Source organism: Cupressus sempervirens, chromosome 10, assembly GCF_028749045.1.
Source record: "Cupressus sempervirens isolate cs-2001-9-10 chromosome 10, ASM2874904v1, whole genome shotgun sequence".
Taxonomy (NCBI): domain Eukaryota; kingdom Viridiplantae; phylum Streptophyta; class Pinopsida; order Cupressales; family Cupressaceae; genus Cupressus; species Cupressus sempervirens.
In genome coordinates this window covers 228,705,814-228,718,623 of record NC_143127.1, presented here as the reverse complement: position 1 = coordinate 228,718,623, position 12,810 = coordinate 228,705,814, and the positions used below count along the sequence as shown (strand labels likewise).

At 33.1% G+C, this 12,810-nt stretch overlaps 1 protein-coding gene across 1 annotated transcript in view; it reads right to left on the bottom strand.

The window, feature by feature from the left end:
- The window catches only part of LOC149533467 (bifunctional aspartokinase/homoserine dehydrogenase 1, chloroplastic-like), a 135,662-nt gene extending 132,681 nt beyond the window's left edge, over positions 1-2,981 (bottom strand). The window contains exon 1 of the mRNA XM_089804683.1: positions 2,752-2,981. Within this exon, the coding sequence (XP_089660809.1) occupies positions 2,752-2,909 (158 nt within the window). The 5' untranslated portion in view covers positions 2,910-2,981. The remainder of the gene's footprint in view (positions 1-2,751) is intronic.
- Positions 2,982-12,810: the final 9,829 nt, after the last annotated feature.

Below are 12,810 nucleotides of genomic sequence, written 5' to 3'. Positions count from 1 at the left end.
AGCAAGGGGGATGATGTGTAGTATGCCTTTTGTCATTGCTTCTCAATGGTAGATTGTTGATATGCCCGTGCTGGGTATCATTAATCACTACTGATTATTTATTAATTATTTATCCAATAATAATTAACCATTTAATAATTTATTTACTTATTTGATTAATCACTCAATTAATTATTTTAATAATAAAAAGTAGTGTTTGACTAAGTAATTGATCTATTAATTATTTATACATATGGGGATATTACACAGCGCTGAACCATGGACATTACTTGTTCCAAATAACATAAGCCTTACAATGTCCAAGAAGAAAAAAGACCAGAGGGGGCTTCATCCACAAGATTGGTTTTATGGTGAATTCCACAAACAGAACCAGCCATTTATTAAAGTATGAGGAGGAACATATAAAACAATAGCTTTCTAGTCATGATACTTATTTTAGGGTTAGCAAGTTTTTTAATTTTAGGTCCATCTACAATCTCTCTCTCTCAATAATATTTTTTTATGAATAACTAGAGGATGATCTGCAAATTTTTGGTTCTCTAAGGCGATCACAAACTTTGGTGACATATTTATAAATGGAAACTTTCAAACTTTTTAACCTGGGAAGAATTTTAAAGCAGGTTCACTATTCCAAACTCTTCAAGAAAAACATTTTCTATGGTTGCTAGCATACAACAACGAAATATTGGATAATATGTGGAGATTTGGCTCCCTTCCTACTAAATTTGCAATTAAAAAGAAAAATTTGATGTTCTTTGACACCCAAGAAGTTAATATACACTTCAAAAAACAAATGGATCTCTACAAGACCAGAAATCTGTATTTAATCACAGACTGAACCCAAGAAAGCTAGCTTAAATGATTGTTGCTGTTATAAAATCCATATCATAAGAATGTTTTAAATATGTTTTCCTGTAATAAGTCTAGGCTAAGTTGCTGAATCATGGGACTTTTCTGAGCGTTTCCAGGTACGAAACATACCAGAATCTGATTTTGAAACAAATCTCCTGCGGGTACACATCTGGGATTTGTGTTTTTAAATCCCGAAATGTTTAGTGATTCTAGTTTGATCTTTTAGATATTTTTAAGACCTAGACTGCTGAATAGCGAACTCTGAACTTATCTATCATGTGATTCTGGCCTGATCTTTCTGATACAGAAACCTGAATTTAAATTCGAATACTTTGTTTCAAATTTGAAATTTGCAATGGTTTTGAATTCTAGTTTGATCTTTTAGATATTTTTAAGACCTAGACTGCTGACTAGCGAACTCTAAACTTATCTATCATGTGATTCTGGCTTGATCTTTCTGATACAGAAACCTGAATTTAAATTCGAATACTTTGTTTCAAATTTGAAATTTGTAATGGTTTTGTTTAGCATATGTATAGGTATATGATATTTTAAACTTAATTCTAAAATAGATAGATAGATATATAAAAACGTATACATACACATATATATACATACATACATACATATTTTTATGAACGTATCAAAAACATACCCAAACCTCTACAAAAAAATTTGCTGTACCAGCATCTTGTACCCACATACCCGTACCCGTACCCGTTCCCATTCTCAATTCGGCATCTTAGAGTCTAGGTGAAATAATAAGCAGAGTTTTACTTGGGAAGAAATTTTGTTAGATACATCACTCTTACAAAAACTTGTAGGACTTACAATTACCATTTCTGTATGTCCATTTTGTAGTGCGGATAAATCTTGCCTTCATTTATTTTTTGATTGTTCATATGATAAGATGCTCAGAATTTATTTATTTTTTACTAATGTCTATAGGCGAACTAATAAGCAGAGTTTTACTTGGGAAGAAAAATTGTTAGATATATTCGGGTTTTTAATATATCTAGCAAGTTTAGATATAAATCAAAGCTTCTTTTTTCCATGGAGGGCTAGAAATAATAATGAATTTAAAGGATGCACCTTATGAACTCGTGTTGTAAAGTTACCTCCAATCTCATTGTTCTGCTGTTCCAATTGTCATAGCTATACTTAAAGAAAAATTGTACGGGTTATTAGACTATAGGTTTATTATCCTTAATTAGTCTGCCATCATACAAGCTAAATGGTGACCAAAGACGGAACGGAATAGTGGGCAAACCAAGGATTCTAGTGAAAAGGAGGACCCTTTACCATATGAACAAATACAGGTATATTGACAATGCCCCTAGCAATACTGCGGGCAATAATCAAAATGTTGATTCTATTGATATTTCATTGTTGGGTTAAAGGTCTTTTCATTGCTGGCATTGTTCATTACTGAAAGCAATATACATTCTGGTTTTGCGAGTACTTTGTTCAGTGTGATAATTTTGACGCTTCTGGATCTGACTGTGCGGCGTATTCAATTCTCATCGTCTCCAGTTTCTGTAAGAAGCCCCTCATCAGAGCAAGAGTGTACATGTCAACGCTTGACCTATGTACAATCTATACGCTATTGAAATAATGTGGCGAAGATCGCTTACGCTAACCCTATAATACTTCTAAGTGCGTAGCAAGTATACTTCCCAATGTTTCCAGTCTCAATTACACTTCACATATAACACTTTTCAATTCGATTACCCATACGCCCAAACACAGAGCACTCAAGAAGAAATCGAATAATGTTTTTTTCATGTTCAATTTATTGGCCCTCACATTGAATGTGCACGGTAACGTATCACAAAAAGTTAAAGCAAAGACCTCTTCTCTTTGTAAATAAAAAGAAGGGAATGTTGAGGTAAAACTTACTTGGATGAAGAAACACGCCATGGAAGTGTGCAGAATCCACTTCTGCCCCCATAAAGCGAAGCGTTCAACTTTTTACCGGCTGCACCGTGTACAGTAATTTTGTGGGCGGAGTTGTCAGCTGGCAGCTTCAACACGACAGGAGAAAGAAAAAGAGCCATGAATGCTCCAGATAAACCCAAAATCCTTGAAAAAGAAAACTAAAAGGGCTCTGCAGCTTATGCACTCTACACATTTAAGACTTCTGTGACTGACTCAATTTATATTACAGCCCTCTTTGGATACTGTGGACTCTGATCGCGTAGAAAACGTTAAAATTGTTTTGTCCTTTGTTTGAATACCGAAGCATAGCAAATGGAAAGAATGGGTAGCTCACGTGCTGAAAAAGCTCATACTAACAAAACATTGAGCCCAATGTATTCCCACAAAATTTCCTTCTTATTAATCTGATGCTTGTTTTTTCGTTTTTTTTGTTTTGTCTTAAATTGTATTTGCCTTTTGTTCTACTTAATTTCGGCATTCTATATCAATGTTGATGCATTTGTAATTTAAATTTAAAATTTATTAAAATTGAAGACATTATAATATAATCTATTGTTTAAAGTATATAATAATTAAGATTTACGTGATTATATTGTTAATTTATTTGAAAAAACAAAATCATCATTGTAACACATTTTTATATGATATTGAAATTATTAAAATTAAGTCTTTAATGTTAATAGTTTTTAATAAAATAGGCAAGAGCTTATAACACAACGGTAAATCAAAGAGGTATTGGGTTTGAGTCTACTTGCGCTCGACTTGTTACCCATCAAAATAATGGTAATATATATAATAAAATAAAGCTTCTAATATTTATAAATTTAAAGTGTATTAAAATTAGTATAGATATTTTAAATATTTTTATTTCAATGAATGGATATTTTCAATATTTTAATTTCAATGGATAGATATTTTAAATATTTTAATTTCTATAAATAGATAGTTATAAGTACTTAGATTTAATTTAGATTAATCCAATAAGATACATGTACAAGCACAAATTTGTTTGGATATATTAATAAGAATGGGAATTGATAATCTATAAGCTCTAACAATTGTTTTTAGAAGTTAAATATAAAAAAGTATATTTAAATCTAACTTAAAGAATATATGTTAACAATGAAGATTGTGATGTTAGTGTTAAATATGTTGAAAAAATGGTATCTTTGGTAGATAAATGTCTCTACTTTCATTTAGATATATGTTATATTAGAAGATAACTTTGCAAGTCTAGGGTGGATTCATAATTACACATAAGGGTTATGAGTTCATATTTATCTCTATGTAGAATGAAAGTGTAGGATAGAGCTACTTATATTTAACAATATTTCAATAAGTTTCTTAATTTATCAAAAGGAAACAACTTATTTAAGGTCAAATATTGAAAAAGTGTACATAGATTTGAAGACATGGAAGGATCTTAATATGATTTATGGAGATTTGTTGCTTGTATAAAATCATTGAACCATAATGTGCCTTTATTAATTGGTGTGTGTGTGTGTGTGCGCACGTGCACGTGCATGTGTGCGTGTGTGCATGTGTGTGCATGTGAGAGAGAGAGAGAGATAGAGTTGTAGACTTTTATGCTTTGAATGTCTTCAAATCTATCACTTAGCATCAAATGTGTGAAGGATGTGTATGGTGAACTTAAAATAAGAACATAAAATAGCATAATAAGAAATTAAATTTTGAATTTTGGAACGGAGCGAGACAAATTTGTGACTATATATATGCCTAGTGTGGATAATAGGTAAACTTGGGTTCATAATGATTATATGAAAGCATGTGCATCATCGAATGTGATACATGTGCAAATGGGACAAATATATAAAAGACTGTGTATGTAAGGATTAAATAGGGGTAAGTGTATGGATGGATGTTTTTATATTAAAGGGAAAGATAGTAGAGGAATGAACCTAGATTCGTACAAATTTATGCTACTTATTACATATATTTGCATCTCCTCAAAATGGGCACAAATTTAGTTGAAAATGGTATAACTATGCAAATTACACACTGTATTTTATGGCATGTAGATATTAAATGATTGTGCATCTCAAATATGTGGTACTCATAAATTTTTAAATTTAAATATCAAAGGATAAGAAAGGGTTTTTTTTTAAAGTAATAGACCTTTCAAGTTATTATTGATAAGTATATCCTTTATATGCACTCTTCATGTGTACTACAAAGTAGAGATCAAGTATGCACCGAGTAGCTTGTATCTCATAAGAAAAAATCAAGCACAAATAGGAACTAACAGATTGACAATTATATAGGAATAACAAGAGATATAAATAAAGTTAGAAAAGAAATGTCCATTAACAAATTTATTCAATGGTTTGGCATAGTAGCCATGAGATAGCATGACATATGGAGCATAAGGTGTTTCATGTAAGAATGTTCTCTATGGTCATTATGGTGGGTCTTTATGGAATTTGTTACTGCTTGACTATTCAAATAGGAACATCAATGACAATTTATACATCTTCACTTGGTTTTATTCATAGGATGCAAAGAATCAAAGTCGAGAAAAAATTGTGCATGAAAGTTAAAATAATATATAGATAATCATGTGAGCATGAATCGTATACAATTAAAGAATCAAAGACTTTAATGCTTGATAACAGATCTCTTTGAACAATATAACATCACCTTACTGTGATAGATCTTCTCTATCTCTACTCAAAACTCTTCACTTCATTGCTCGGTCTTTGCACTTTGATTCACCTCTCAAGCTTTGCATGCAATCAGAATATTCAACACACACAAACCCATACACACATGCATTTGAACTAGGTCATAGACCCTCCTTAAATAGATATTTGGGTGAACCTTCTATATCCAAATCAACAATCTAGAATCAATCATTTTATTGCTTAGTCCTTGTATTTTTTTGATTGGTGGATTTCCTTACCCAAGGGTTAATGATCTTCCTTTAAACATGTAATCACCTCCTTGATTACATCCTCGATCTTCAAAACACACTTCCAACTTGATAAAAATAGTTAACATAAGATTTTGTGTCATTCCAAACAAAAATGTGAAACTGTGTTACTTGACACTTACATCACACTAATGCTCAGCATAAATTGTTTCATCATGCTATCCCTTAGCTTTAATTGTGTTTGGCATGAGGTATTGAACATTCTAATAGGTGTTTCAGGGTTTACATCTCTTAATAAAGAAACTTTAATAGACTTATGTAAATCTCCTAATAGAGTACTCACTTAATTATGATGTAAAAATCCTTTAACCAAGGTAGAACCTAGCAATTCTTTTAGCCTTTAACATGGTATACCCCTCACAGGGTAGATCATCAGAAGCAATCAAATCATTTTAGCCTTGATAGGCATAACTTTATTGTTGTAGTAGTGAAGATTTTGTGGGTGTCATCCCCATCACAGGTTTACCTTCACCTTGGAGGGTTTCTGCATTACCAAATCTATGTGTTGATGTGTTATGTGTTTATGAGTTTATATTTAGGAAGTTAGAATGTAGATATGATATTATGTTGATGTGAATGATTACATTAATATGAGATGAATGTTTAAATGAGAGTTTATTTGGTGATGTCAAAAATGTTTCATGTTTGAAGTTTTATAGATCCTAATTCACCACCCCCCCCCCCCCCCCCCACTATCACACTTTCACTATTAGAGTTCCAATAATTGGTATCAGAGCAGTGTACTCTTGACAAAAGTCTAATCACTTGGGAGTTAACAACCTTGAAGATGGAAGTCTACAAACTGAGAAAGATCATTGAGAACCAAAAGATTGATGTTCAGCTTGCTTGTGAACAAGTCAAGGCCACAAAGGAAATATTAAGGAAATCGTTGAAGAGAAGGAAGGAGATGACAATATAGCAAAATGATACCTAATACAAAGAAGAGATTGTTGAAGAAATATTTGATGAAGAAAGATCCAGTGAATTTGATGCAGCAGTAGTAGATCTATTGGAGAGGAACAATACCTTGAATGAGGAAGTCAGAGCATTGAAAAGAGAACATGAAATTCAATAAGTGAGGCTATGTGAAGTGACCAAACAAAACAAGAAGGTTGAAGAAGATAAAGAAAAAGTTGAAGATGACAAGGCAATGGTTGATGAAGACAAGAGATAGTTGGTTACAAGACTTGATGAAAGGATCAAAGAAGTATAGAAGTTAACACATAATCAGTTTGATATGATTTATCATTGACTAAGTGCAAATCATGATATTGCAAGAAAAGAGTTAGAGATTGCAAATCCAAAATTTGAGAATGACAGGTTGATAAATGAGTTGAAACCTAAAAAGAAATTTGTTGAAAGGTTGAGCAAACCTAAAGAAGTTATGAGATTTCTTAATGAACAAATCAATGCACCAAGGAGATGTCATGACACCTCTAGACTAGCCTATGTTGAGTTCCTATCGAATGTTAAGCAAGGAGAATCATCAAATCAAGAGAAGAAAGGAATGTGAATGGGAAACCAAAGAACAAGAAGCCCACATGTTATCATTGTGGAAAACTAATCCATACAAAAAAACATTTGTAGGAGTAAGATTGGTAAGTCAAACCCTAAACCCAAATTCAATGGTTATTGCATCACTTGTAACAAACAAGGTCATCAAACACATGAGTATAGATTAAATATCAATAAAGCACCAACTACTTCTAAGGTTTGAAGGTTATTATTACACATGTCAGAAGTCTGGTCATAAGGCACAAGATTATAGATCTAAAGATAGGAATAATTGGACACCTAAAGGTCAAGGCAAAGCACCTAAGCAAGGCAATACCATAAATTGGGATTGTAATACTTCGGTAAATTGTCAATATTGTGGAAAGTATGGACACATTGCAAAAAATTGTGCTAGGATACATCTTAGAGGAAGATCTGGAAACTAGACAAATATTGGACCAATATCTTTCAATTGTCATAAGATTGGTTATCTAAGAAAGGACTATATGAACCAAGCACCAGCACCAAGTGTTGAGGTAAATAATGGAAAGGAAAAGGTCAATACTAAAGAAGTAAGGAATGAAATGAATCAAACATGGAGAAAGAAGTCAGATGGAAGCAATAGTGCAAATGGAGAAATTATGATCACTAAATCCAATAGATTAGGTAATCTCCCCACCTCAAACTAAATGATAAGGTATGTATGGAATTGTGTTTCAAATTGATAGATCATACATTAGCTCCCAATACTTTATGCAAGTAAGTGCAAATCAATATAATGATAAATGCATAAGGACCAAAGTTAATGCTTTAGCTAACATGAATTGTGGTACTGAGTTGAAAATTTGGTAGAGAGTGAGTGTCATTTTCAATGTCAGTATGAACCAAGTCATGGTATTGACCGAGCGAAGTTGAAGGATGTGTGTGCGTTGATTTTCATTGAGTAAGTCAACACAATTGTTATACACTTAGTGTACACCTAACAATTGTATGAAGCATTTAATGGAGACTCAATTTGATCGTTTGAACCTATATAGTGGATTTTGAAGTTCATTTCTACTCACCAGGTTTTCAAATTTATAGAGCAAAAAGAATTCAGGCAACTCACAAAGCAATTTGTGTAAAGTTGTGAAGAGAATCAAATGTGTGTCATTGACTTAACGAGTAAGTTGCGCACAGTTATCTGACCCAAGTTGTGAAGTTGTTTGATTTAGAAACCCTAGATTGTGAAAATGTCATCATCTACATCTGTTAGTGAGAAGAAGGAGGCATCGAGGGATATTTGCACAAATTGTTTGTAATGATGCATACCCTCCACCAAAGTTCATGGCATATTCAAATATTGCATTTATAAGAGATTCATCGGGGGTGTTGTCTGAAATTCCACTTAGAGTGATTATGGTACACGATGTTAGATCATGTTATATCTACAAGATTAGAGAGATAAGAAATTTTGAGCTAAGAAATGCTTATGATAATTCGTGTGACATGGGAGATTAAGAGATGAGAACAAGGTTGTGGACAAGAAAGAGTTAACTCATGCCCTAGCATTTCGAACGGTATTTAAAGTTGAGTGGATCAAGATTAGATTGAGCCAAATACATGACATGAAATTATGGTTGGAGAACGGACCAATCAGAATCACAAAGTCAATCATCTATTATATGATTGGTTACCCTATTTTAGACAGAGTGAAGATAGTGTGATGTGAAGGTGGAGATGTAATTGAAAACCTCACAAAGGCAAAATGGAATAACATAGGCGTGTCGATCAATACTATCAAAGACCTTATGATTGAGTTTGCAATTTGGGTTATTGCTCACAAATTTTATTAGTCAAGCCAATCGAACAATGTGCCATGTGTAGCTGTTGACATGGGGTATAAACTTGTGAAAAAGGATCATAGTTATGATTTGGCTAAGTTGCAACTCATTCAAATGGCAGAGAACCTTAGAGCAATAAGGAAGGCTAAGAGAACATCATGTAAGTTCAATTATCTTATTATATGCATATTTTTCTATGTACATAATTCATTTCCCATTGTTGTAGATGTAGTATGGGATACAAAGAGACCAGTAACCGAGCAAATAAGTGAGTTCATCAATCAGATGGGTGAAAACTTTGAAATCATAATGGATGGTTATTTTGAGGATTTCAAACAAAAGATGGAGAATAGATTCAGAATGCCCGAGTCGGTAGTGGACTAATACTATTATCACATATGATTTTTTATACAAATTACACATGTTCATACTATAATACCCAGAGTGGCATGGCTACAACATCTACATTATGAGGTAAATATTGATGAAGTGACAACTGCCATCACAATATTGTTACCTGAAGAGATCGATAAGAATATCAAACCCTTCAACACATATGAGATAGCCAAAATAAAAATGATGATGCAAACAAAGGTCCCTAAAATGGACAGAAAAAAGGAAGAAGATGATCTAAGATTTAGAAGGTAAATTTGGAGAAGCACCACTATAGATAATTGAAGGAAAAGGTGAAGACCTGAGTGGTGATGAAGGTGATGATGATGAAGAAGAAGGTAATGGAAAATAATTAATGGTTGCCAAGCTCAAGGCAACCAAAGGTGAGGAGATTATTGTGGTTGATCCAAAAGAGAAGAAAAGCTTGAAGAAAGTGATAGTCAAGCCCACAACCACACCATAGAGGATCACAAGGTAGAGATCCAAGGCAACAAGTGCTACAACTATCGAGTCAGTGAGAAAAGGAATTGTAAAGATCATAAGGCCGCTTAAAGATAAAATTCTTAGGAAGAGAACATCAAATGTAACAAGGGCCGAGCAAGGCCAATAAAAGATAAAACTGAGGAGAAAATTAGTTGTTAAGCTTGATGATGATGAGGAAGATGAGGTTGAAAGGACCAATTCTAATAACTTGAGTTAATTCCAAATTGCACCAAGGAAAGAGCCTCAAGGTATTGAAAATGTATGTGAAAATTTGAGTAGTTCAATAGGATTAGTAGGATTTAAGTATATTAAATGTGAAAACTTAGAAAATGAAGATAAAGAGAAACTAGAACAAGTTGTTATTGATATGATGGTGAATTTTAAGTATACACCAATAGAGTTAGGCTAGGGATTACTAGAATAATTGTATAATAAGATAGATGGAAAGTGGAACTAGGCTCTAACTATTGAAAAACAAATGAGAGAGGACACATTAGTCTGGGTTATGCCTAATTTAGACAAACATCACATGTTAATAGCCATGAATGATTATGCTAAGAAGTTTGTGCCAAAGAGAAGGGCATATAAAATTTTGAAAAATAAAATAGAAGAATTTGTACAGGAGAGTAAGACCACATGGAAAAAAAAATTGTTCTTATGCCTACCGATGAGGAGAAAGAAGATAAAGAAGAGAAGGATGCAGGAGAAGTGGAATTAGATAATAAAGAAGACATCTATGACAATGTCAAGCAATTAGTTGAGACAAATCATAAGATGACAAAAGAGAGCGAGAAGAAGACTGAAGTAGTCACCATTAAAGGTGAAACTCCAAAGAATACAATGCCAGATGTGACTATAACTAAGAAAAAGTTAGTTAGGACTGTGTCTATTAAGAAAGAAAAGAAGGAGCAAGCTCCTAAATCAATCAAACATGCGTTGATGGAAACCAATCCAATGATTGTACAGATCAAGAAATATCCAAAGATTAGTGAAAATGAACAATATCAATAGATAACAATTAGTTTAATTGATACATCTATAGTTATTATTGATACTAATTTGTGAATGTTAGAAGAAGAAAAAGGTGATGTTGCTATTGTCGAGAAGTAGAATGGGGATTAGATAGATATTGCCAACAAGGGTACCCAAGAGGAGAATAAGGAGAAAGAGAGCCATAACAAGTAGAAAAATCTACTACTAGCAGTAAAAGGCCAAATATCTCAGGACCTCTTAATGAGGGAGCAAAGGAGACAATGCAGCCAGGTTCAACTATTGAACTTACATCAACCGAGGAATAGAGATTAGTTGATGATCCAAAATGTGTCGAGGGCACACAAGTAATTATTTAGAGATTGAGTCTAGAGCTCCAAACATACATCTTACAAGTATCCATGTCGACGTCCAATACTCCAAGTAAAAGGACTAAGAAGAAGAAAGTTCGGCCCCCTATTTCATTTCAAGCTAAGCTTATTACACTTGAAGAAGACATAGTTATACCAGATTATGACAAGTCCACTTTGACTGAAGAGGAAATGAAACTTTTGATTTCAAACTATTTGTAGAGAAGGCAAAACAAGGAAAGCTAAGAAGAGAGCACCATCAGAAACAAGCACAAAACTAGGTGTTATATGATATAAAAGATATATTTCTTATTTCTTTTGTTATTGATAATTTGGATGAGAATGCTCCAATTGTTGAGCAGTTGATTATAATTGTAGGGAAAATAAATGATCCTAATGTTGATGCAAATGAAACATTGATGCAATGGTCAGAAAAGAAGTTTGAAAACAAAGTGATGGAAAAGGTAGCAACATAAATTGTTGTAAGACAAGTTGAGCTATCTAAACTTGTGACCAATTTGGAACAAGTTTCAAATAATGTAAATATGATGTTTAGAAATTTATGTGATAACTCAACTTACACAATAGATATTAGAGAGAGGATGGCTTAGCTAGAAGCTGACTTGCAGTACAATGCAAATGCACTAACCAAAGATGCCATTTCTAGTGTTGCACACTTATCTAAGGTTAATTTTTACTAGACAAGGCTTATAGAATTGACTATTGAATATAGAAAGATTAGAGTAAATTGATCTCTATACAAGACATGATGACACCTCACCTTGAGGTTATGCAATTTCATTTGAAGAATTCAAAGTAGTTAGTCCATGTTGATCCAAATTTTTCATTTCTCGATAGTTTGGTGGATCTTGCAGTAAAACTGGAGCTAGAGATGCAGGCTATTGAATCCATAAGGACTAATTAGGATAATACTTTGAATTGTATTTTGCAAATTCACCAACCATTTTTGGATAAGTTTGGTTTGACATCCCCATCCAAGAAGACATAAGTGACAGAATGAAGGGGAAAATGAGAATTTCAAGGGATATACGAAGGTAAAAAGGGGGGATAGATTGGGAATTTGCAAGTTTTGCAAGTTTTAAAATTTTGAAGTTTTTAGCATGTATATACCGAGTGTAGAGTCAAAACATGTACAGTGTATACCGAGTCAAGGTTTGGATTATATTCTAAGGGGGAGTACTTGTGTTCCAATTTTGTAATGAATAATTTGTTATCACGACAAAGTATTTTTGTCACTAAAGTTAAAGGGGGAGATTGTTAATCCCTAAGTCGTGTTGTCTATTAGTGTCAAACACTTAGTCATTCACAGCGTAGGATTATTTGGTCATCATTATGACTGAGTCATCCTATATAAGTCGAGCTAACTATTGAAGACTTGAAAATATTCTAAGTCACGGGTCAAGCAACAATTATTGCCGAGTGAGGTAATTGCTACTGAGTACTCTAGTAAATGTTGAGTTTGTCAAGGATAGTAGTTGACACCGAGTGATGTGAAGACTGAGTTATTCAGCTAATG